The sequence below is a fragment of the Eubalaena glacialis genome, chromosome 13, assembly GCF_028564815.1.
Source record: "Eubalaena glacialis isolate mEubGla1 chromosome 13, mEubGla1.1.hap2.+ XY, whole genome shotgun sequence".
Classification (NCBI taxonomy): Eukaryota; Metazoa; Chordata; class Mammalia; order Artiodactyla; family Balaenidae; genus Eubalaena; species Eubalaena glacialis.
The window spans coordinates 86,716,492-86,742,915 of NC_083728.1; the positions used below are offsets into that span (position 1 = coordinate 86,716,492).

The window sequence follows — 26,424 nt, forward strand, 5'->3', positions numbered from 1 at the left end:
CAGACACCTGGACGGGGGCCTGGTGGGGGGCACCTCACAAAGCCCGTCCCCACCGAGCTCCCAGCGGAGCGCTGTCTCAGGACCCCGCGTGTGGCGGCAGCCTGGGGGTGGGCCGGGGCAGGAGGCAGGCGGCGTGGGCCCACACAGGCAAGAGCCCAAGCGCCCTCAGCTCTGTTCTTTGGCCAGAAACTCCTTGCTGGGCGCCCGTAACGTCTGGTTTCAGAGGGTCCTGCCTGGAAAGGGCAGCAGGTGCTCCAGGCCATCGTTCCTCTGGAGACTATTCCCTCGGATTTTGCCGATGCTTATCAAGCAGTGGGCCAGATCCCAGGCCTGGCTCCACACCCCACATGTCATCTTATTCAATTATTGCGACACGTCTGCAGAGCATCTGTCTGTCCGTCCAGAGAAAGAAAGAAAAAAAAAAACCCACAGGGGGTCTGCACCAAAGGCCGTGGCAGAGCCCGAGGCTGCCCAGACTGCCCAGAGCAAGTGCAGGAAGCAGTGAGGCACCGGTGGGCTGGGGCCCGACAGACCCGGGCCAAGTCCTGGCTCCACCACTTGGCTGCAGAGTGATCTTGGAAAAGACACTGAACTTCTCTAAGCCTCGGTTTCTTCATCTATAAAATGGGGATAATGGTACACACGGGACAGTGCTTTCCTGAGGACTAAATGAAATAGTCGTCCCTTGGTACCCACGGCGGATTTGGCTCCAGGACCCCTGTGGTACCAAATCTGCAGATGCTCTAGTCCCTTATACAGAATGGCGTAGGGCACTTGGCCCTCCGAATCCGTGGATGTGGAACGTGCAGAGACAAGAGCCCCAACTGCAATACTGAGTGCTTAGCCTGTGGTAAAGCACTCAGTAACGACGGTGACTGTTATTACTGTAGTTATGACTACTTTATCCCTGGTGGGTGGTACTGAATACGACTAAATGGTTCTGAAGACACTCTGTGGTCCTCAATCCAGGGGCTCCATTTATGAAGTTCTCCACATCCCAGTCTGCCACCTCCGAGCATCCCTGCTGCTCTTTGGCAGATCCACGGAGGAGGACAGATGCCCAGAGCAGCTCTGGCTGTTTGATGCCGATGGCAGAAAAGGCAGCCCCACATCCTACGCCATGAACGCAGAATCTGGCAAGTGGGTCGCCTTCCTGAAAAGGTGCTCTTGTAAAGGAACACACTCTGACCTTGTATAGAGAGGGGAGGAAAGGTCTAGGGCGGAGCTGGGCTTCTAGCTCAGTCCCACTTGGCTGAGTGTGACCCTGGGTCACAGGCTTAGCCTGTCGGGCCTCACGCTCCACATCTGGGAAAGGGGGAGAGTAAGAAGAAGGGTTTCCAAAGGACAGTGGTGAGGAAATGTCGGATGTACAAGTGCAGGCTGCAAGCACCCCTCAAACACGGTGGTTTTATGATACATTAATCATCACACACGTTTAATACTATAGAGCACGTATGTGGTTCCAGAACTTAGTAGGAGCTCATCAAATGTTTCTTGAATTGCTAGAAGCATTATCTATCTGAAGTTCTTAAAATCCTGGCTAAGACTCAAATAATGAGGTAATTTAATTTAAAATGCAAAGCATTTTGGTGTGCAGCAAATTAGGCACTGAATTTATAAAAGATATCTGTCTTAGTCAAGTTATAACACGGGGCCTAGGGCTACCAACTTAAGGGACCTCTGGCACAGAGACTAATGCAAAGACCCTCGAAAGGCCTCGTCCTCCGGGTTGCACAGCGAGGGGTCAAGGTAGCAACACGCCTTTGCCACACGACGGACGGGGCCGGAGAGGCGACTGTTGCAGTTTACAGGCAGCTCTGTCTTCTTCCTCTGGGATAATCGGAGCCAGGCTTTCGGCAGTGCTGTCTGAAGACCCACAGCTCAGGTTAGGGGCGTCGGTGTGTGACGTGGACCCCGGGGCTGAGGGGCCACCAGTCAGAACCCAGCGGGTGTGACTGGGCTCCCTGGTCCGGGCAGGGGTCTGAGGTTGACTCTGCCTCTCTGGGGTCTAGAACTAGGCAGCGTGCCCCTCCTTTTCACCTAACGGGGACCCCCTCAGGTCTCCACTGTTCCTTGGTGAGAGGTGGCAGTGATGTAAATTTAGGATCTGCTGAGGCTGGCCTGGGGGAGAAGCCCAGGGACGCCCAGGTGGGCGCTGTGCGCGCACTACAGGGAGGCTGAGAACGCAAGACAAAAAGGGGAGACCCCCCTGCCCCCCGGCCAGGGGGTGGGGAGAGTGACCATGACATTGGAGGCCTTGCTGCCAGCTGGAGAAGTGTGGCTCTGGAGAGAAAAGGGGGACCCCTGTGTGGCAACCCCATCACAAGTTACCTCCAACTTCCACGAGCTGTAACCCAGGCACAGGGCAGACGGGAGCCAACTCCTCCTCATGGAGTGGTGCCATCATAGGCCAGGAGGGTCCTGGCTCAGTATTTCAGCTACTTGGACACTGTATGGTCGGATAAGTGGGCCACAAGCTGGGGATCATCTGCAGGTGAATATCTAGATTTACTCACCCAGTGACCAGGGGCACGTGTGTCTAAGAGGATTCACCGTAGATTCCCACAATTAGCTCCCTGAAGCATTTCCAGTAATGCCCACCGGTTTGCAGCGATTTATTTATGACCTCACTGCAGATAACTGGCCTTGAGGCCTCTAGCGCGATGCCCCAGAGGGAAGAGGCCCTCGGTTTCTTCCCTCTGGGACATCTCCGCTGCTGCTTCCCTGCCCGAGGCCCCCTTCACCCCCCTCCTCCCCGTGGAAGGCTCACTGCTTCCTTCAATTGCACAGATTGCTTCCTTCAATCTGTGTTCACAGTGCCTTCAAGATGCAGCCAGGACAAGGCTCAGGGAGGCTCGGCTCCCGGGCTCTCTGATACCGGGATGTGTGACATTAAAACTCACTCGTGGGCTTCCCTGGTGGCGCAGTGGTTGAGAATCTGCCTGCCAATGCAGGGGACACGGGTTCAAGCCCTGGTCTGGGAAGATCCCACATGCCGTGGACCAACTAGGCCCGTGAGCCACAATTGCTGAGCCTGCGCATCTGGAGCCTGTGCTCCGCAACAAGAGAGGCTGCGATAGCGAGAGGCCCGTGCACCACGATGAAGAGTGGCCCCCGCTTGCCGCAACTAGAGAAAGCCCTTGCACAGAAACAAAAGACCCAACACAGCCATAAATAAATAAATAAACAAACAAACAAATATATATATATATATATATATGGGCACTGTTGAATGATTCTTTAAAAAAAAAAAAAAAAAAAAAAAAAAAAAAACTCACTCATGCCATCCAGGGAGGGCAGGGGCCATGGAGGGACACACACAGGCCTTCCCTCTACAGCCATGGGCTCGCTGGCACCTCCTCCCCGAGACAGTGATTACCATCATGCCCACCCGCGGCAAGCGACCAACGGAACGTGGATGTCGGAGCTTCACACACTGAGACGATGATGAGATGCTCGTTAAAACGCGGTCAAGGGCAGCCCCGGTGCAGAGGAAACACACGGCCGGTGAGGGAACTTATGTAACCAAAGAGGCAGCGTCCAGAATTAAAGGCGCTGAACGAGTGCAGAGAAGTGGTTGTCGGTCTTTTGTCCTGTCCCCACCCCCCGAGGGACACAGTGTGCCCCACAGTGGCTCAAAAGGACCCATCAGAACCTCGGGAGGTGGCGTGAGGGGTGCAGAGGGTTCGGGAGGCTTGTGCAGTTTGGAAAAAGGCCCCCAGGTGAATGGAGCACACCTGCCCACCCGCCCAGTGAGAAGTACTGATCTTTAAAGCATCTGCAGAAAATATCATTTCTCCCTAGGGGAGACTGGCCTCAGTTAGTCTTTCTTACAAACACCCATCTTAAACCTGAGCTATTAGTAGCATTGTTTCCTGTGCCATAGTGAGTAGAATGCAGGTGACTGCCGCGTTACACTGCCTCTGTACTGAAGTGTTCCAACAGAAGACCCCAGAATACTGTTATCAAGAAACAGCAGCCTTGTAATGGCAGTCGGGTTACTTCATTAATTATGAACACAGAATTATCCTTGACAAGTGGCACGGTGCTGCAGTACTTGTCAGATCAGGCAGGAAGAAACATCTCTCACTTCTGAGTTGGTTTCGATGTCTATCTGAAGGTTAGAGGATGCACCACTGTATGTGGCTAGTGATGGTGAACTTGGCTTGAAAAAGTAGAACATGGGGAGAGAGACCGGTAAACATCCAATTGGCAATTTATCCTCATAATTATCAATCAGTTACGAAGGTGAAGGGAAGAAAGCATTAGTCGCAAAGAGAGGGAGTGTTTCAAGGTGCTCAGGAAAGCAAACGTGTCCCCAAACGTGTTCCATTACAGAGTGCACCCCCAGGGGGTCCTGGTGGAGGAGACCCCAGTAAGCTCAAGACTCCATAATCTCAAGACTTGTCCATGGGACTTCCCTGGTGGTCCAGTGGTTGAGACGCCACTCTTCCACTGTGAGCGGGCGTGGGTTCGATCCCTGGTTGGGATCCTGCATGCCACATGGCATGGCCAAAAAAAAAAAAAAAAAAAAAAAAGACTTGTCCGTTACGCCTCCTGCCCTTGTGAGACCAGTGCCCCGCATCCCTTCAGTGACCGTCATCAAGCACACTAGCATTTATCTCAGAGGTCACGGTGGGCGTCCATGGTGAAACCACCCACCACTCCAGGATGCTGAGAGACAGCTGGAGGCTGGAGCATCCTCAGACGTAGATCCCAACCTGAGGCCACAAAGCTGGACAACACGGTCCAAGATGGAAAAGACGGGGTGTCCGGGGGTTGGGGATGGTGGGAGCGGAAGGAGGAGGAAATGGGAGGCTCAGAGGCGGCTCCTGGCTGCTTCCAGCAGCCACCACGGCTGGGCCCCAGACCCCCGCCACAAAGGCATCAGGTTGCCAATTTGACAGGTCTCATTCATAAAATATTTTTCTAGTAATTGTTTCGCTGCTTAGTTTAGATTTGAGACTATAAATTATACACGTTAGGAGAAAAAAAAAAGCCCAGGGAAGTATCTCATTCAATTAACCTTATTCCTTTGGGCGAGGGAGGCTGACGTGCCCGTTTGGGGAAGGCTGATACCTTCTGCGTGTGGGTTCGATATCAGGGAGAGCTTCACTCCTGGTGACAAGGGGTTAAGATAATTAAAATCAGAGAAGTCTTGTTACTAGAGGACATGTTTTGATTATTAGATCAGATGAAGATAAGGGAGTAATAATTTTGGAAGAAGTATTGCCAAATTGTTTCATTAACTGCACAGTATTAAAGAATTCCCCCAAGATACGGATAAAGAACATTAATTTGTGAAACTGCGTTTCATTTTTGGTGAAGGCAAACATTAAAACCTTAACTGATTTAGAAGAAATTGCTCTATAATAAAAAACGTAAGGTCTACAGCCTCCCTCTCATGTAGTCAAACGCATCATGTACTTGAGTCGAAGCCTTTAACTGTAACAAAGGAGGGGAAGGCCAATTATCTAATAGCAGTGCCACTGCTGGGGTCAGAAATGGCTATAACACGAGGAAATGACACTGAATCTGGAAATAAAAAGTGAGTCCTGGTACTTAGTGGGCAGGCTGATGAGAGCCGCCATGGGACCGGGCCTCAACCATCTCCCCATCCCGGCAGGACCGTCTCCTCAGCGGGGCCCGGGCACCCGGCAGTTTCTCAGACAGTGGATGAAATCCACCCAAAGAGGCAGAGAAGGATCTAGTGAGGATGAGCCATGGGTGCCCTGGCGCCAGCGAGGTCAGGCCAGAGGGCTGCCGGGAGGACAGACTTGCTGGAGACTGAGTTCTGCCTCAGAAACATGGTCATGCGTGGAGGAAAAAAAAAAAATCTCAATTAAAAAAAAAAAATCAAAATGGGCCTCACCACATTCTGGAATTACTTTACATAAGAAAAAGTTTTCCTGACATTTTTACAACCAACTCTGATCCACTTTCTTTAGAGCACAGACTATAATTGGCAGTCGGTCACTTATCCATTCACACCCGCCTCGAATGGGCGCTGAGCGGGGGCGGGGGGGCGGGGGGGGGGCCCGGTGGGCGGATGGAGCGGGGACGGCAGAGCGGATGCCCGCGCCCTCGCCGGTCCTGTCTCTTCCCTGTCAAATAAGATACCACCGAGGAGTCCCTGCTGGCTCTGACGTGTGAATCTGGGGTGCCACGACTATCTCCAAATTATGCTAACTCCAACAGATTGGGAATACCTTAAATAAAGTGTAATTAAAAAAATATAACGTAAAAGGTTCTGGGTTCTGAATTTGGGACACCAATTTATGAGAAGCCCCAAGAGGATCTAGCTCTCGGCTAGACTGCTAAAGACGCCGGAGGGAGATCAGCGGCTGATGGTGGGAGCGCCCCGTGCTGAAGCAACAGCACGCTCCGGGCCCCGGCACCTGGCACAGGCCTGAGGGTCAAAACCACCCCTGCAGGTGGGGAGCAGGGCCCACAGGGCTCGGTGCAGATGTGCCCTCCACGGACCCCTGGCTTTCATTTTGTTTGGGCACGGGGAGGGCTGGGGTCTCGGTGTGCTGGGTCCCCCTGCCGGCAGCCTTCTCCAGGAGCCAGGGGAGGCCAGCAGAGCTGCACTAACGCGTCTGCAGATGGCCTGCGCCCCGACGGCACTCCAGCCCATGCTGCGTGCTGTGGGCACCAAGGATCGGGGTTTCTACAACGGGCTGCATGCGAGGACAGCTGACCAGGAGGGACGTGCCCCCAGGGCAAGGGCTGACGGGAGGGGTCAAGGCCCATCCCGCCTCGCTGCCTTGGGCTTCAGGACTCTGATTCCGGCTGCCTCACAGAGGTCAAGGCTGCCATGCCTGCTGTCAATCAGGACAAGGTGTTCTCTAGACAAGAGCCCTGATGGAGCTTCTGAGTGATGTGTCCAGGGGAACCTCACGCCTCCTTATACTGGTCTCACTGGAGGGAAAGACTTGGCTGATGGCTGGAGCTCACCTGAGATAAAACCCCAACAGTCACTTTTGCTTTCAAAAGAGAAGGAATTTTGACCATGACCTTTGCAGACGACAAAAACGAGATACATTTGTGCAACGGCTACGGCGGGGCAAATGAGTTGGCTTTGAGGCGAGACCTCCTGCCGTGGTCACTACGCTGGGGGCTGAAGTGCCCCGCTGAAGAGCTCGGGGTGTCGGTGGGGAGCCAGACCCCCCGTGCTGAGCCCGGGCTCCTTCCGGGGCCACATGGGAGGGAGGTGGGGTGTGCGCGTGCGGCCCTCCCCCGGCCCCTGGGGCCCCTGGCGCCCTTACTTTGAGGGTGCTGTTCTTGGCACTCAGCTGCTGCTCGAGCTGGGAGATCTGGCTGGCCGAGTTCTCGCGCAGCTTGGTGAGGCTGGCCTGGAGTCTCTGCACGTCCTCCACCAGCTGCGCGATCTCCCGCTCTTTGGCGGCCAACTCAACTTCCAGGCTGGAGCGGGTGAGGACCTCTATGGCCTGCTCCTGCGGAGGAGAAAGGAGATGACAAAACCGCACCGGCTTCGGACGGACGCTTGGGGTGATTGGTGCTGGCAACCGAGGCGAAAAGCAGGCAGCAGGAAGGATTTGGTTGGTGATGTGGATGATACGGCATCGCGTCCTGCCTCTGCTTGGACCGCACCTGCCCGTTGCCCTCCCCCCTCACCTTCTCATCTGCACGGGGAGCTGCCACCTGGATTTGTCTGTTCGACAAGCATTTACTGAGTACTCGCCATGTAGCAGGCACACAGCAGGGGACAGAAGGACAGAAGTTCCTGTCCTCACAGGGCTTCTGGTCCAGTGGGATGGGGCAGGGATGAGATGCCTTAAATATGCTTATTAGTAGCAGAGAGTGTGTCGGATGATGATAAATGCCACGGAAAAACTGAAGCAGGGAAGGGGCAGCTGGGGCTTTTAATAATGTGGTCAGGAAAAACCGCATTGAGATGGTGACATTTGAGCAGAGACCTGAAGGAGGTGATGGAAAGGGCCTTGCTGATGGCTGGGGACGCCAGAGGGGAAGGTTCTGAGGACAGCTCCTGGAATGTTCCAAAGCATTCGGATTTTTTACCACAAGATGAGATGCAATGTCCTTTTGATTCATTACTCTGTTATCTAGAAGCTGAGATACTGTTTGACAAATTGATTCTCGGAGTTAGCATTTTAAAAAAAAGAGTTAAAAGATGTGGAAGGTGCATATTTGGGGTTCCTTTGTGCAAGAATTCTTTTGATAATTGCTGTTTTAAAAAACTTACTCCCCACCCCTCAGATGTGCTCATTTTGGAAAAAAATGCAAAACAGGGAAAAGGTATTTTTTTTAAAGTCAAGTTCATATTTCCACTTCCCAAGGATGAAAGCAGTACTCTTCTCAAGTTTTAGAAGTAATCATAGCTCCTGAATGGTTCTGGAAGCTTGTCTGCCGGGTGGAGCACTTCTGGGCATGACTGAGGGGGGCATGAAGGGCAGGACTGCAAGGTCCCTATGACAGCAGCGACCTGGGGACGGCTCACACTGCAGTGTAGAACGCCACCATCTTCGCTGTCATCCCCTTGCCCCCGGAAGTGCACCGCCGCACACCTTGACTTGGCGTATACTGGGGCGGAAACAGTGGCAGCGACAGCCCCAGTTGGCAGGGGCAGCCCTGCCATCCCATGCATGATGTGCCTGTCACAGGGTTTTCACATTTGGGGACAGCCAGTCACCATGGAAATAATTTTTCATATCTCCCTCCCAGGAAATTAAGGCCTTTACCATGTAAGAATGTGAACTTTTGTGGGCAAAGAAGTGAGCCCCTTCTGTCTCTGGTTTGTATGATGTTATAAAGTAAGTCCTTCACTTCCCCTGACTTCTGGCAGATCTGCCCGTGGCCCTGGGGCCCCAGTGAGCATCTTCCCGCCAACTTATTAAAGAGGCACATGCTGTCCAGACCAGTTCTGTTCAGCCTGGGCTCCACGGACTGGTGCCAACTCACAAACCATGGCTGGTACACAGTGAGACAAGCACAGAAATTGAGAGTAAGTGTTTAGAAACTTTTATAGCAATCTGACTTTGCTGTGACATTTTTATTGTCTTTTGTAAAACTATCAGTCTGCAACAGATTGGAAATTCAAAACAAAACAAAACAAAACAAAACAAATAAAACCATCCTTCACCACAGAGAATTTAGGAAGCGCCACCCTAGACAACTCTGGCCAGAACCCAGGTCAGGAGCCAAGGGACCGCAGACAAGTCCTCCCAGCAGTGAGGACAGGAGAGGAGCACGTGGAGGGGGTCCTGAGGAGGGAGAGGGGGGTGTAGGCGGGCTGGTGGGTCTTGTTGGAAGAAGAGGGGCTCCGTCTCAGGGCGGGGACCCCACAGGCGGGCACGGGGGTGGGAGGGGCAGGGAGCAGGGCACGAGCAAGGGGTGATCAATGCTGAGAGGCCGGCTCGAAGAGGACTGAGCATGTTGGCGCCCGAAAGTGACTGCTCGGGAGGGTGGCAGGAGGGGCCTGGACTTAGCAGGGGGACACGATCAAAGTGATACCCAGGGAGGTTGGCCTCATGGTGGGTTTAGGCTGTGCCACGGTATCTAATTTAACTTATTTATCAATCTTCCAACCTGAGGGATGGCAGCCATGGCAACTGTTTAAAGTGCTCTTAGGGAAAGAATCTGTAAAACAAGCCCAAAGGTGATCTGGGGTTTTCAGTGGGCGAGTGCAAATCACAGCAGGGACGAGGATTCAGAGAACCTGTGTAAAAACAGGAGCTCTCAGTGTGGCCCTAGATCCAGGATGGGTACTGGGGGACGGGCAGTCCCAGGGTACAGTTGGCTGCTCAACTCTTGGGGCCCAGCCTGGCCTGGCCACAAGCTGACCTTGTGACCTCGGGCACATCAATTAACTCACGAACCCGGGCCACAGATTCCTCATTCATAACAGAGCAAACACCATTTGTGTCTCGCATAAACTAAGCTGAGATGAGATAATATACCCCAAAGCAGCAAGACCTTGGAATTAAGATAGAAAACAGCATCCTACTCTGAGCCCAAACATGCTCACTCGCATCTCCAACACGAGGGCATCCTGTTGTCCCATCGTGAAGACGCAGCAGAAAACGGAGGAAGAAACAGACAAGGGCCCGGGAGTTGACCAGGGGCTGCGGGTGGAGGGAGAGGCCCGCACCTGGGTGATGGAGCTGGGCCTGTCGGTCCGTGGGCACCAGCTAAAAGGAGATGGTAGGACAGGGTGCACAAGGTGCTGGGTAGGGTCGGGGGGTGAGGGGGGGCGTGGAAAACTGCAGGGGGGTCGGCATCTGGCAGTTCAGGTGCCCTTGAGATCATTACCGAGAAGGAAAGCAAAGGTGGATTCAGGGACCCAGGACCACTGGCTCCCTCGTGTCTGTCCAGGCCTCGACTCAGCCGCACCCGAGTCCCTTGGGGGCTGGGCCCTGCCCTGGCAGCTGTGGTTCAGGGGGCTGGGGTAGGGCCCAAGGACCCCCTCGTCATTCTGATGGGGTCCAGGGTCAGGACCCTGGTTCAGACAAGCCTTGGAAGGAAGGAACAGAAACTGACTTCCCTCAGTCTGACAACAGGTCCCTGTGGGCACCAGAATGGGGTCCCGAGAGGCTGTCCTAGGGGGACCTGCCCACGCTCCAGGTTTCATAGGTAAGGGCCTGTGTTCCTCATGTTTCCAAAGGGGAGAATGAACCCAGAAACCGAGGTCGCTGAGGGAGTACCCCATTAAACTTTGTCCCTCGGAACCATCCGTCCCCTTCTGCCAAACCGATTGTGTGAACTATCACGGGTCACGTAAATCCTCCTACAGAGACCAGAACACCGAGGCCGGAAGAAGCCAGATAACGATCTCTGTTACCCTGCAGCCATTTTCACACAAGATATGAATGAGATGCAGGAACATCACTCAACACGAGGGAAACCTGATGTGCGGTGACGGTGGGCCGGGACCCCAGCCTACGAGGCAAACGCTCGGAGTCTAGGCTAATCTCCCCGGGGGGGGTTGAGGGAATGAGAGGCTCAGTTTTCCTTCTTTCTGATCACCCCGCTATTCCTGCCAACACTAAGTGGCCGACATATGCCGACTATGTCCAGTATATTCACCTGATGGACAGACAGGCATTTAGGTTTAAGGCGGCCTGGTGTGGTGCACCAGAGTCCCAAACTAACATTTGCCTGTAAATACTTGACAAAGGGCCTGCATACCTTCTGTCTCCTTGAATGCGCATGAAGCAGGGGTGGCTCGATGGAGGGGTAAAGAGTGGACTTTGGAGCAGGACAAACTTGGGATCATATTCCAGCTCAGTCATTTTCTAGCTGTGTGACCTTGGGCAGATTACTTAACTCCTCTGAGCCTGTTTGCTTACCTACAAAATGAAGGTAATAAAATCGTCGTCTAATGACTGTGGCATCACGAGTCAGCAATGACATAACTGCACAGAGTCCCGCCCGGCCCCTAATGCGGAGCAGGGGCTGGCTGAATGGCGGCTCGCCTTCCAGAATTGGTGATTCCAATGGCCCAATGGCCCGGTTTCGGCTTTTGCTGGATCTATAGACTCCACTGTTTCTCTGCCTAGTTCTGCCAGCCAAGCCCAACAGACATCGTGCCGCTGGCCCGGTTTCCTATGCTTGCTCGTTTGCTCCCCAACGGGCTGGGGCTAGGGCTGGGGCTGGAGCTGCCAGGCTACATGGGAATGTGTCCCTGAAGGGAGCCCTGGCAGGGCCGGCTCGCGGGAGACTGAAGCGGTGCCATGTAAACACTGCACTTAGCCGATGCTGAAGTGTTTAAGCACCGTGAGGATCCACAACTTGCTCTACCTGCGAAAACATTCATTTCCTTCTGAAATGTTTTGGTTGCTACAGTCCAGGATGGTGCCAGAAATCCTTTCAATCAAAACATTTAGCTCAGGAGCCCCGGGCAGACACAGGATGCACGGCTTTCTCTAGAGGACCCTGAGCGAGCACAGAGGCCAGGAGAAGCCGCACCGATTCCATCCTCGAGGGCTTTTTCCCGCCTCGGCTCCGGTGCTGGGTTCAGTCCAGGTAAACTTGGACAAGGAAGGGGACGGTGACAGAGCCATGGGGACATTTCAGGCAAAATTAATACCAGAGTCCATGAAGTACAAAGGTTGTGATGGTTCCTTAAATGGAAAACTTTTCTCTGTAGACTGAAACACTTAAGTCATGTTTTAGTTAATGTGAACTTAAAGACAGAAAACAAAAATCCAGTCTTAAAAGGGGTCCTCACACTAAAACTTTGCTTTGGACGCATTCCTGGGGAATAATTTAAAAGCTCCGGTCTGGGGCGGCGGAGGCCCCTGCTGAGCCCTGGCTTGGCCGCTGGGGCCAAGCATTCCGGGGCAAGGGGTTTACATCCAGGGAGCTTCTGTTTCCTCATCTATATAAAGAAATAACAATGCCCTGCTTCATGGGTCGGGTGGGGTAGCGGTAGTCAAACTGATGTGTGACCTTATTACAGCAGCACGTCTCCCGCTGGACTGTCCTCTCTCCAGGAAGGGCCTGGCTCGTCCCTCCTGGCTCTCCCAGCATCCACTGAGGGTCCCGGCACACAGCAAGGGCTCTCCAACCCTTTATTAAATAAAAGGACAGCTACAAGTGCAATTCACCCATCACAGGCCATTAGAGCTGCAGGGACCTCAGGATCACTTACTTCCTCCTTATTCTGCACACCAGGAAACTCAGGCCTCGTAAGTGCCACCACCTGAGTTAATCACTGTATGTGAACTACTGACGGAGTTGGCTCTGAAACCGGGGCTCCTGGACCAGAGTGCTGATGCCAACCACAGTCAGACTAACCGCTAAGGTTGGCTGAGGATGGATTACGTGGCAGGACGTGCTCTAACGGCTTCGCTCAGAGTAATTTCCAGAAACCTTGTAAAAACCCATTTTATGGATGATGCAACTGAGACTCAGGGAGGTTAAGCCACTTGCCCCAAGTCACACAGCTGATAAACTGCAGAGCTGGGTTCGGAACCCAGGGGTTTGGCTCCAGTCGCCACGGTCTTAATTACGCCGCCGCTCTGTATTGCTGCACAGCATTGAAGGAAAGAGTCTGGAGTCCGATAGTTCAAAGTCGCCTTGATCGAGCTGGGAAAGTTCCAGCTAAGAGCAATTTTCATTAGCCTTAGAAAAATCAAGAGGCAAAGGTCTGAGATGTGTGCCTGGCTCCTCTTGAATGCTCGCACGTCAGGCGACATCCTGACCATCACGTGGACTCAGAGCGGGTTGTGTTATTACCTGCCCCGCTCCTCCCACATCATGAACTGTTTTTCCCTCTAGAAGGACACATCCAGGAGAAGACCAGACCTCCAACCTTCCTGTGCAGCTCTGCAAGCCTCCAGCCTCGGATCGCCACCCATCTGCCAGCGGTCCACCCACCAGTCTAACTGGGAAGATGGTCTCTTGGTGATGGGCTCTCCACCGGGTGGGCATCATGCTGACCACTGGGCACCGATGCACAACCAGTAAAGCTCTTCCCTCTGACACTACTGGGTTCCATCCCCAGACCGTTACACGCACTCCCCACCGAGACAGCAGGACTGTTTCAAACGTTACCCCCGAAAAGGGACGCTCTAAAGCCGAAGAAGAAAGCGGCTGTAACACACAGAGGTACAGATGCGAGGCGACGGGGTCCCCGCGGGGCTGGGCTACCCACCACATCCGGCGCCTTCTGGATCTGGGAGGCCAGCTGGAGAGAGTGGTTGGCCGACAAGAGCTGCTCCCTCAAGGTCTCCGCCTCTCTCTGAGCCACCTCTGCCCTCTGAAGGAAGTGAAAAGGGTGGAAAGAGAAAGTACATTCAGTTTAACAACTGACAATTATTACAAGAAACATTCATCAATTCATGCCTGACTGACTATAATTGATTTTCCTAAACACTCAACCTAATAAATGCTAGAAAAAAACAGAGAATGTGATGGATTTTTATTTTAAACAGTACAAGGAAGAAATAATTGAGCAATTATGACAGTAATTTAACGCTAGGAGCAAGGAATCCCCTGCTGATACTAGCGCTCCGGCCCACTGAATTTCCCAGACTGAATAAATACAAGTGGAAATGGAGTCTTTTGATTCAATTTCTTTCTATTCTCATAGCCCAAGAAGATTTTATTGCAGGATTACTCCTGGGAGTAATTCTCACGGGTAAACAGTGAATTAAAGACACTCTGGCCATTCTCCTCCTAAAAACAGGCACAATGTTGTAGCTGTTTTCCTCCAGCAAGTATTTCCATAAACGGATGGGGTGTAAATGCCACTTCTTTTGTGAGGACCAGGCTTATTTCAACGTATTTAACCCTTCACCCGACCAAGTTTTCTAATGCTGAAGCTGGCATTTCCAGCCAGCCAGGCCAGCGAGGGGCTGCTGAGGGGGTGAGGCCGAACAGAGCCGTCCACAGGGAGGAGGCTGCAAGAGGAACGAGTGGACGCTTCTGTCATTTGCTGTAATTCCCGGACAAGGACACCAGTGCCCCGGAGAGCAAACCAGTATTTCCCACTGGTCAGCGAGAACAGTCACTCCAGTGCCCGCCTCCCAAGAAGGCACCGTGGTGCAGTGGGCAGGAGCTGGGCATTTGGGACCAGAGGGATGAGAGCAGGTCACCTAACTCAGCTCACCAAGCCTCCACCTTCCCATCTGTAAAATGGGAACACCGTCTCCCTCCCAGGGACCTCGCAAGGATTAACACCCACAAGCGCCCTCATTCATAAGTGCTTTGTTAATGGGCTTGTCCTGATTTTACAATGACTGAGACGAAACGCAAGGATGGGTGGGAAGCTGTAGCTAATTGACACTGGGCACGTGGACTGAGGAGTGATCGCTGCTTCTTTCTACCAGATGTACATTCTGCGCATAGAAAAGATGAACAAGAAAAGCCTGGCTGACTACGGCTATTTCGTGTGTTTTCTTATTTTGTGGTGTGACAGTGCGTGCCTACTAATTGCTAAGAATGAACTGAAAAGAGAAGCAAGAAGTTAGCCTGCCCAGTACTCGCCGATCCACCTAGTTGTACGAGGACTGGGTTTGACAGCCTTAAGTGGTTCTACGACGGTGGCGCGGCCCTATCTGCTCTGCATCCAGACAAATTAGGGTATTTCTAACAGTAGCTGCTCCTGCCCAGGGTGGTGCTGGTGGCCGCCCGCCCTGCTGCTCCAGGAGCTCTTGGAATTGCACTCAATCTAATTCCCATGGCGCCTGGGCGGGCCTGTCTGTGCGCGAGCAGCCACTTCCCACCCTCTGCTGCAAACCGTCTAGAGGCGCCCCTGTCAGGAAAGGCGGTGATGTGACCGGCATGGCCAAGATGCCAGGGGTGACTTCTGGTTCAGGATAACTGCAGGAAGCTCTCCCCTTCAGTGAAAAAGATTTCCCCTAGTTTGTTTCCAGATGAGCCACTCCGCGTTTTTCTGATAATCAAGTCATGTTACTGAAAAGTTCACTCTCGTCTTTCTCGTCAGTTATACTCTTGGGCATAAAACCTCCATGGCTCTGCCAGGAAGAAGGTGTATTTTGACATATTTCTAGCCTTTCTGACTAAGGAAAACATTGCTTAGCCTAGTGGAGAAGCAGTTCTGGTGGCAGCCAACGAGGCAGCATCCCCTGGCCCCCGCCCGCTAACACTGGCTGTGAAATGTTCCAGAAGCACCAGAGCTGGGGCAGCCCGGGCAGGGGCTTCGCGGCCAGGATCTCACATGGGCATTTTGCTGTTGGGAGCAGAGTGCTGTCCCATCAAAGGCCGAGGGCTCACAGAATAAGGGATCTTAGTTGTGGATGATTTCACCCTCGGTTTTCATAATTTCTCCAGAGCTTCTGCACTTTGTTCAGTTTCCAAGTTCATGCACAGTCATGAAACTGGGGCCTATCCTCGGTAGTCACAGCCTCTTATCACGTTTGACTTGACTTGGCTGCTTCACTGTAACTCTTTTTTTAAAAAATCAATTAATTAACTAACTAATTAGGTTGTGGCAGGTCTTAGTTGCGGCAGGTGGGCTCCTCAGTTGCGGCATGCAAACTCTTAGTTGCGGCATGTGGGATCTAGTTCCCTGGCCAGGAATCGAACCCCGGCCCCCTGCATTGGGAGCGCGGAGTCTTAACCACTGTGCCACCAGGGAAGTCCCACACTGTAACTTTTTGATTGTTTAGGATTTTTATTATTTATTCAGGATTTATAGCCTGAGTACATCAAAAACAAAACAAAACAAAACGAAATGAGTTGAGGTGGTTTGTGCCGCTGAACGTGCGCAAAGCAGAACAACTGAAAGTCAAAATGGGCCTAAGAGCTGCTGAAGGAGGGAGCGGGTACTGGACGCCGGGAGCTGCTGGGGTGAGTGAGTCTCTGTAGCTGTAAATGCAGCCCAGCCACTGGCGGCTGAGGTGGAAGGAAAACGGTGCTGTGCTGGGTTGGCTCCGTGGTCTCACTTGCTGCCAGGGTTTCCTATCTTCCCCACGACCACAGTCCGACCAGATGAAGTTGTGTTTCTAGAACTGGAATCAACGGGGGGAGGGGGCAAGCTCTGGTGCTGGCTTCTGATCTGGACGCCCAGACACGGGGCCGTGGCTGCCATGAGACACCCAGCTCCCCGTTTCCACTGACGGGACTCCTCCTCCCCTGTCCCTGCAGAGGCAGAGCCTGGGGACCGAGGCCAGGGCCCCGGTGGGCAGCTGGCGGCATCGTGGGTGTGACTCAGCAGCCACCCCACGGTGAGAACAGAGCCTGGCCAAGCCTGAGCTGCCCTCCTGAGAGATTTGCTGGCTGTTTCTTACTTTCTGTCCTTTTCTGGGAAGTGAGGGTAAATGCTGGAAGCGCAAGGGAAAGTAAAGGAGAGGGCACGTGAATGAATGAGAGCACTGCCTTGCATTTTGGTGGTTAACTCCAACCAGAAAGATAGAAAAGGGCTGCCCTGCAGGACAACTGGGGACCAGTGAGATAACACAAGCCAGGTGCCTAGTGGTGCCACCACGCGGTGACAGGCGCCCAGTGAAGAATTATTATTATTATTTTGGGCCCTGGTGTGTGCTGCCTCAGGTGGCCACGATTCTTTCCTTATCTTAAAATGAGGAAAAACTTTTTTTTAAGTTTATTTATTTTATTTATTTATTTTTGGCTGCGTTGGGTCTTCGTTGCTGCGCTTTCTCTAGTTGCGGTGAGCGGGGGCTACTCTTCGTTGCGGTGCGTGGGCTTCTCATTGCGGTGGCTTCTCTTGTTGCGGAGCACGGGCTCTAGGTGTGCGGGCTTCAGTAGTTGTGGCTCACGGGCTTAGCTGCTCCGCGGCATGTGGGATCTTCCCGGACCAGGGCTTGAACTTGTGTCCCCTGCATTGGCAGGCGGATTCTTAACCACTGCGCCACCAGGGAAGTCCCGAGGAAAAATTTTAAAATTTAAAATCTTAAAATTTTTAGGGGAAAATTACTAAAGACTGTAGCTGATCTTCAGGTTAAACTCCAGCTTCCTTCAGCTGTCACCAGGAAGTCATAAAATGTGGAGAAGCGTGGCCCGGTGGGGCAGACAGAGGAGGCAAAGGCAGAGGCTCGGGCGGCTGCAGCCCGCAGGGGACAGCTGGTGAGGCCGGTCACAGCCCAGCGTGCAACGTGGGCCCCGGGCCCAGGGAAAGGGGACTGTGCTCAGGGGTTCCCTTGGGGTGTGTGTTTCCTTCTCCCCCAGCACCAAGGCTGGGATGTGAGGGAATCCTCACCACCTCCCCTGTCGGGCAGGCTTTCCCCAGTTTACCCATTTAAGGTGTGGCTTTGAGTCCCCTGGTTTTATATGGTGGTGGTGGAGGCAGGGGGGGGTTCTCTGATCCAGCCTTCTGCCCAACCTGGCCCTAGGCTTTGTCTCTTGTCCCTTTTATATGTGTGGCCATGAAAACCCAGCTCTGGGGACACCAGAGATGAGCAATGTCCCTTTAGTGACACAGCAGCCATGTGAGCTGGCCAAGGGCAGTGCCCCCAGGGAGACGGGCCGTGGCTGGGCACACGGGTCTGCTGGCAGGCTGTCCCTCCTGCAGTAACAACCCAAGGCTGCTGGAGCGAACGGCCACAGATTCAGTGGATTCGAACAAGACCAGCTTATTACGTCACAGTTCTGAGGTCAGGCGTCCGCTGTGGGTCTCACTGGGGGTAAGATCAAGGTGCTGCAGGGCTGGTCCCTTCCTGAGGTTCCGGGGCAGGATCTGTTTTCTGTTTTCTGGCTGTTTTCAGCTCCTAGAGGCTGCCCGCATTCCTCGGCTTGTGACCCCTTCCTCACAACCTTCAGAGCCCACAGTGGCCAGTCAAATCCTTCTCACACCCCATCACTCTGACTCTTCTGTCTCCCTCTCTGTACCTAAGGACCCTGGCGATTATGGAGGGCCCACCTGCATAACCCCAGGCACCCTCCCATCTCAAGGTCAGCAGATTAACAGCCTTAACTGTGCTCTGCAGGTAAGCGGACCTATTCACAGGTTGTGGAGATTGGGATGTGGACATCTCTGGGGGCCGTTCTTCTGGCCACCGTAGTCCTCAAGGACAAATAACACATTTGGACCATTTCCAGGAGAAGGCAAGCTCTCCTCGGGGATGACTCCTCAACCTGGTCCCCTCAAGGCCCCGGACTCTGGGGGGAGAGAAAAGGGGAGCAAGCGACCTTCCAAGGGAACAGATGCCATCGCTGTGGCAAGTGCACAGCTAACTTCCGGTCACCCTTCCAGATCAACACCCACACTCGACTGCGGAGGACAGCTAGGGCCCAGAGGTGGACCCGCTTCAGTGATGCTGCAGGATAGAGGTCAGAAAGGTCCACTGAGAGAGTTACCGCCACACATCCCAAGCTGGCCCCGTGCTGGTGGCCGGACTCCCATTTGGACCCCCTGCCTGTGTTTCTGGGGGACTCGATGCATACTGATTTGGATTTCTTTTCTCGGGTCGGCCAGGCTGAAAGCTGGACCTACCCCAGCGTCACACCACCTGCATAAACGCAGATTGTTACAGCCCACGGACTGCTGAGTCACGATTTCAGAAAAGCCATAAGAGCAAATTTCCCTACCCCCTCCTGCCCCAAAAGCTCTGAACCTTTACTGTCGCCAATTAAGACAGTATTAATACAAGCACCTCCAAGTTGGACAAAGAGGTGTAAGTGAGAGCCAGCCCTAACTGCCCGTCACCAGTTGGACTCTCTTCCACTTCTCCTCACTAGAAACACAAGTACTTCAGCGATAAAATAGAGCTTCAGGTCTCAGTAGAACGTTTTGACTATAAACCAGTGCAAAACTAATGTTATATGCCAATGAACTAGTAAATTACTCCTCCCGGGGCTCTCCCCTGATGGGAGAGGCATGGAACCAGATGTCTGGCTGCGCCCGCCCTGGTACCCCTCCTCCGGCCCGGCCCGCCTCCGCCTAATCGCCACGGGGCCCCGCATCATCCCTGCCCTGACACATCACCACAGCTGCTTACTGCTCTCCTGGCTTCCAGTCTTTTCACTCCCCTCTGTTCTCTGGATGTTTAGCCAGAGCGATCCTTCTAGAACTCAAATCTGATGTCTCACTCCCGCCCGTGATTCTCCACTGTTCTCAGGATGAGGCCCTCCCCACACCTGGCTAGACCCCCTCCTCTGGGCCCACCTTTCCGCAGGGGCTTTACGGAACAGCCTGGAACCCCCAGAGCTCACGGCGCCCTTCCGTATAGGCCCTTCCTCGCCTGCCTGGACGCTGCCCTTCTCCCTGTTCCGCCGGGGAGTTTTTGTCCTCATCGAGTCATCCTTGTTGACCCGCTGAGTCATCGAGTCAGCCCCTCTTTCTGTCTGCTCTGTGTCTGATCCTCCACCTCATACTCTCAGCGAGGGCTGGCCCGCATCTGCCTGCACAGCTCTGGTGACGGGGAGCTCACTCCCTTCGGAGGCAGCTCCAGGCACCTCTGCATCGGGAGGGAGTTCCCTCCCATCAGCCTCTGCACTTGGCCGTGAAAAAGCCCGACCCCTTCCCTGGCCAGCCCTGGACAGCTGCAAGGCCAGAATCCACAACCGCTGCCCTAGGCCTTCCCCTTTCTAATCTCTTAACATCCCAAGTTCCTGATGTGTCAAGTCTTTCTGTCTTCTTTCCCTGCTCCCCAAAGAATAGGGATGTCCCCAGACCTCCTTGTTTCTTTCGTGTGAGGGTCCCTTCCCCGTCCTGGTCATGGAATGGAACCTGAATGCATTCCATGTGCCTGGTTTCCTTCTAGTGTGTGTGGTTTTCCAGGACAAGCGATAATTCCCCGGGCACGGACTAACTGCTACAGCCGGCTGCAGAATCACCGCCCCCTTCACTCCAGAGACTATTTCTATGAATGGAGCCTGAGTGGCTGGTGAGACTCTCCTATATCTCTCCCCACCCCCACTGTGCTGGTACCTTCCTGGGCAGGACTTCAGAATTCTCCCTGCGAACCCAGGCTTCCTTAGCAACTACAGAGCATGCATTTAAGCACCCACTTACAGGTGTTTTACCTCTAATCCGCAAAACAATCTTGTGAAGGAAGTACAAGCAGACCTCGTTTTACTGCACTTCACTTTATTGTGCTTTTTACTAACTGAAGGTTTGTGGCAACCCTGTGTCGAGCAAGTCCACTGGTGCTATTTTTCCAAGAGCATTATTTTAAAGTTAAGGTATGTGCATTGTTTGTTTAGACATAATGCTATTGCACACTTAAGAGACTACAGTGTAGCATAAACTTAACTTGTATATGCACTGGGAAGCCAAAAAATTTGTGTGACTCCCATTCTGATACCCGCTCTGTTGCGGTGGTCTGGAACCTGAAATCTCTACGAGGTCTGCCTGTACTAGTTATCATTCCCTCCCTCCCTTTCTCTCGTACATAAACAACTTTTTTAAATTTAAAAAAAACTGAATTGTAAAATACAGTCACATAAAATATACCATCTTAACCATTTTTAAGTACACATTTTAAAGTAGTGTTAAGTATGTTCGCATTGTCAGGCAACCATCTCTAGAAATTTTCATCTTGCAAAACTAAAACTCTGTCCCCATTAAACACTGTAATTCCCCATTCCCCGCTCCCCCAGCCGCTGACACCCACCTACCCTTCTTTTTTTAAAAAATTAATTAATTAATTAATTAATTAATTTTTGGCTGCGTTGGGTCTTTGTTGCTGCGCGCGGGCTTTCTCCAGCTGTGGCGAGCGGGGGCCACCCTCGCTGCGGTGTGCGGGCCTCTCACTGCAGTGGCCTCTCCCGTTGTGGAGCATGGGCTCCAGGCACGCGGGCTTCAGTAGTTGTGGCGTATGGGCTCAGTAGTTGTGGCTCGCGGGCTCTAGAGCGCAGGCTCAGTGGTTGTGGCGCACAGGCTTAGTTGCTCTGCGGCATGTGGGATCCGCCCGGACCAGGGCTTGAACCCGCATCCCCTGCATTGGCAGGCGGCCTCCCAACCACTGCGCCACCAGGGAAGGGAAGTCTCCCCCACCTACCCTTCTACTACTCTCTGTCTCTATGAATTCAATGACCCTAGGGATTTCATGTAGGTGGAATCACACAGTCTGTTTTTTTGTGACCGGCTTAATTTTCCTTAGCATAATGTTTGCAAAGTTCATCTCTTTCGTTTCCTTTTTTAAAAGAAATGTAAGCAGTGGAGAGACTCATCCAAGGCCATCTATGGCCAGGAAGTACCGAGTGCGGACCTGAACCAACTGTCACCGTGGAGGCGGCACCTTTCTCCAGGGTCCTGTCTGGTGTCTCCGAGGACCCGGATCCACCCAGTGGCCTTCAGCACTTTGAGAAGCACATCAACTGTGCCAAACGTCCTAGTACCTGGGGACTCACTGGAGCCCGAGCACTTGATATGCACAGTCAGCTCACCTGCCTAACAAACTAGAGCTTACCCCAAAGTGCCACCAAAAGGGGAAGCAGGCCCAGGATGGGCCTGGAGGGAGGGAGAGAATGGGTGAGTGGAAACTGAGAAATGCAAATGATAATCCCGTGACAGGGAAGGTTAACCAATAAGGTTTCTGCAAAGTCGAGCAGTGCTACTTGAGTAAGAACAAAGGGGCCAAAGTAAATTAGTTTAGCAAATTAAGGTAAATAAATGCTTAGGCACCTCTGTGAAGTGAAGCAGAAGTAGTGCTTTAGCGCAAGGAGCTGAATGGGTGTATTTGGGAAATAAAGAAAGGCCAAGTGAGCCCCCAGGCTCTATCCTTGTTTCCGAGTGTGGTGAACAGCACAGGCGCCAGGCCTGGCTCTGCAACTGACCGGCCATTGACCTCAGTTTCCTCATCTGTAAGATGGGAGTCATAACTACACTGACCTTGGTGGAAAACAGTGAGGTTTAAGTGACTCGGTTCGTGTGAAGTTCGGTACAATCGGTACAAAATAAGTTACTCAACAACGGTCAGCTCTTCTCACCGTGACCAGCATAGCTACTACACAAAGATGCTACCTCGGGTGATGCAGTCCACACGTCTCTACTGAGCAACCCCTATGGACCAGGCCCAGGATGCTCAGGGGTGAGTCTGAGTGTGCAACACCGAACCCACAAAGTCTTCCTTAAAGAAGAAAGGAATCCACACGTTCCATGATCATTCTTATGCATACATTGACTTTCATATTTTAATCAGACTTCAGGATATTTTCATGGGCCAAAGAATGCACAGGGATGCTCTTTGCTGCGTGTCTGCCAAGGTCCGGGTTAGCAATGCCAGTCAGGGGGACAGGCACCCTGTGGGACCCTCACAGGATGGAGAGCTGAGACCACGGATCTGAGAAAGATTTTCATCCCATGGGGCCACCCGAGGCAAACCGCTAAGCTTCCAAGTGCCTGGAGCGACCCAGCTGTAAAACTGAGTGGGGAGAGGCCACCACTGCCCCTGGCCTTCTGCGGCTGAGACACATAACCCAGCTCTGGCTGCTTCTCCCGGCAAATAAATAAACTAAAACGAGAGACCCCTCTCTTTTCAAAGCAGTAGCTGAAGCAAAATGTTCTCCTGTTCTGCAGAGTCCTTGGGGAAGGGCGGGGCTCTGTAGGGTGGCCAAATATCCCAGGCAGCTGAGTGTTTAGAGCCACTGGATACCGTGTGCCTATTTTGTGCCGGACACAGTGCTGGGGGTACTTTGCGCAAAGCATTGTGACAACTAAGTATCAGCCAAGAGGGGCTGTCAGCTGGCAGCCCTCTCCAGAGCAAGTGGCTTCATCCCATTAGAAGGTGGAGACACAGACTTTGGTACAGGGTAACGCACTGGTATAAACTCTATGGCATAACGGCTGTCACGGGAACAGAGCGGAGATTTAAGAGACGGATTAAGGAAAAGAAAAAGCATCACCACGGGATGCCTGGGATGCTGGGACCACGTCAGAGACTTTCCCAATGAAATCACGCCTGGGACTTTTCACGTATTTCTCATGACATCAGAAAAAGCGTTAATGTCGACAGCTGTATGTGAAAGGTACAAGACTAACTGGCCTCTTAACTTAGAGAAGCCTCTTCTGAGAGAACAGAAAGGGCTATGCTCTTGTGATTTCACGCCTGAAGCCATCAAACGTCCTACCTGGTTTGCTCTTTCAAGGTCCGTCATGATCATTTCAATTTCGTCGGCCCTGGGGAGGTGAGAGGGAGACAGCAGGTTAGTCAGCGGCGAGGGAGGCTCAGGGGCCACCGCGGTTCCAACTCGGCAGCATGACCCACAGGCACGCAGGTCAGTGTCGGGGGAGAGGGGCCATGCAGAAGGGGACTCTGCCACCCATTGGGAGGAGGTGGGCTTGCATCGGCAGGAGAGCCCGCCTGCCCTTGAGGGGCGCCTGGTCTCTTTGGGGAGACAGTGCCTCCTGCCAAGAAAGCGAACAGAACCCTGAATAGAATGCTCTGGAAAAACAGAGGCGGCAGAGATGAATTCTCCTTGGGGGAGGGAATCAGGAAGGTTTCAGAGGAGGTGATGTGTGAACTGGGTTTTGAAGGATGAGTAGAAGTTTGCTAGGACCAAGAGAACCATGAGCAGGTGGGGGAGGCGGGAGGAGGCTGGGGGGCTCTGCAGTCTGTGCTATAAAACCACCTGGGTCACCGTCATCCTCCCTCAGCCTGCTCACACACAGGGGGTTTCCAGGTGTTGTTTGTTCTTTCTCTTTTTTTCTGCTCTGAAAGTACTTTCTTGAGTAATTTGAAGGCACATACATGCTTCCAACACACAACAGCATGAGAGAGAGAGGAATGCTCAGAGTTCTACCGAGAAGGTCAGTTCCAAAAGTCTGTGGCAGGTTTGAACAGAACACCCAGGGAAGTCACTGCCCCAGACGAGTCCCGATGATGGCCCCTGTGACGAGGAGGCCACGGCCAAGACTGCTGCCCGAGGAAGGTTCAGCCCACCCATGGAAGAGGGGGCGGGATGTTACAGCTGCAGACCAGCAGTGGGCGTGTGGGCCCCCTCCTGCTGGGGCCGCCTCATTCCACGCCCCACTGGGGGGACCTGAGCTGGCTCTGCCGCCTGCAGGACTGAGCTCCACCCCTCCCTGCCGGCCTCTCTGCCTGCTGGACCCCCCTGGCTGCCCTTCTGGGCCGAGGCTCCTGCCCCCCTCCCACCCCCGCGGCCCTGTGCTCAGGCAACTCCCACCACGTCGGGGGCCCCTACATAGCCTGGACGTGTGCCGTCTGCACCGTCACCCTCCACTCCTGGTGCCCTCATCCCCTACTTCCACCCCTCCCCCAGCCCTCCTCCAACCCTGCCAGGGGCTCCATCTCAGGAGGTGGCACAGCTCCCCCTCCACGCCAGGGTGTGTCTCTGTCACCCTCATCCCTGCCGGCACAGGGCCTGGCATCAAGCTGGAGGCCAGGGTCCTGAATGCAGCCTGTTCTGCCGGCAACGGGCCAGTCGGCCAGTCTACTCCCTGGGACAGGTTGGGGCACTCGCACAGGCCGACTCCAGGGTTCTTCTGTCCCCCAAACCTACTTCTCTGGTCTTAGCCATCCACCCTTCATATAGAGAGTGGGACAAACTACCCAGGCCCTGGCCGGTCTGGTTTTGCCATTTGCTGCCTCGTGTGTTCGCTCCTCCAGCCCCGAGGCTTTTCCAGCCTTCACGGCGCCCTGCGATTCAAGGCAATCTCATCAACTCCCAGCAGCCCAAACGGGGTAACAGATGCCTTGTGATCAGGTTCACCGATCGTCGTATCTGTTTGAAGTAGTGTCCTGCTTTCAGACTCGTCCGAGAAACGTCTGATACAACTCATCAAGTGGCCTAGTTAAACGAAGCTCTTTTTAGGACAACTTCGTGAAGCAGGCAGTGTCTCTAAGACAAACACCCAAACTGGGCCCCCGCAGAGAAATGCTGGGGGCCGGGGGCGGCTTCAACTACACAACATCGCAATGCACCATGGCAAATAGAAACCTCCAAGATCCCAGAGAGAAACTGCCCTGACTCCAGAGGGTAAAACCATCACTGAAAGTGCTTGGTCTTCAAGTGACAGAAAAGGGGACCTGACGGCGGCCAGGACAGAAAGCTTTCTTGACAACCTGCTGATGGAGTGCAAATTTCATTGCATATGAAGGGCAATAAAAAGTTAACAAACTTCTCTTTTAAGGCAAGTCACAACTTTTAAATGCAGTTTTGAACTTTAATCAAACAGTTATTCACTATGTATTTACAAAGTCCAGATCTACACGGCCACCCGCCCAGCCCGCCGGCTGCTGGCATCATCCGAGCACTCTCTCCCTCGGTCCATGAATGTTTTCCGACACCTACAAGCTCCCTGGCCCCGGCAGGGGCCATGGGAAAGGCGCAGGCAGACGTGGCTCCTGCACAGCCCACCGGTGCCGCGTTTACGGAGGGGGACAGAAGCGCCCCCTCTTGGCTGCTGAGCACCTGAAACAAGACCTCCAGGCGCCCCATCTTCCTTCTCTCTGGAGCACATCGGGGAGCTGGTGGCTGCAGGACCCAGCAGGTGGCCAGGGGAACAGCCTGGGCTGGGGGAGCAGAGATCCCGAGCATGGGGTCTCAGGGAGGGTTTTCCGAATCTCTCCTGTTGGGTCCTTCATGATCCCTTTCGTCTTTAATTCTGGCTAATTTATCTTCGTCTTTCAGATATTTCTTCTGCTTGGTTTGGGTCTCCTATTATCTGGCTACTGCTGGCCCGTCTACTTCCATCCTCCACGTCGTCCAACTTTTCCTTACATTTGCTGCGTCCTGATCCTTTCCTGCTCCTTCTGGACGGTTCTTCAACTTGACCCCCCTGTAGCTGTGCTCAACCTGTGATCCATCTCTTCTCTCTGCTTCCTTAGTTTAGTTATTCTGTTCTTGATACCTGTCATTCCCACTCCGTTCATTATTAAATTATTCCTTGGTTTTGTTTTATGTTTCCTCGAGTGTATTTCTCATGCTTATTTTGTACGTGGGGCCCATCTGTCTGTCTTCAGATCACATACACTGATGGGTTTGGGGGTCTGTCTTCCAGAGAGGGGTGTTCTCCTCTGGAGCCTTGCTGTTTTCCCCGGGGGTACCAGC

At 53.3% G+C, this 26,424-nt stretch overlaps 1 protein-coding gene across 6 annotated transcripts in view; it reads right to left on the reverse strand.

The window, feature by feature from the left end:
* Positions 1-26,424, reverse strand: part of CUX1 (cut like homeobox 1) — a 377,925-nt gene that overhangs the window by 75,877 nt on the left and 275,624 nt on the right. For 4 of the 6 annotated variants that reach the window (XM_061209657.1, XM_061209656.1, XM_061209653.1 and 1 more), the window contains exons 9-11: positions 23,482-23,530; positions 13,640-13,744; positions 7,269-7,457 (exon numbers count right to left, since the gene is read on the reverse strand). In XM_061209657.1, coding sequence (XP_061065640.1) covers positions 7,269-7,457; positions 13,640-13,744; positions 23,482-23,530 — 343 coding nt within the window. The remainder of the gene's footprint in view (positions 1-7,268; positions 7,458-13,639; positions 13,745-23,481; positions 23,531-26,424) is intronic. The other 2 variants (XM_061209658.1, XM_061209654.1) reach the window with 1 other exon arrangement.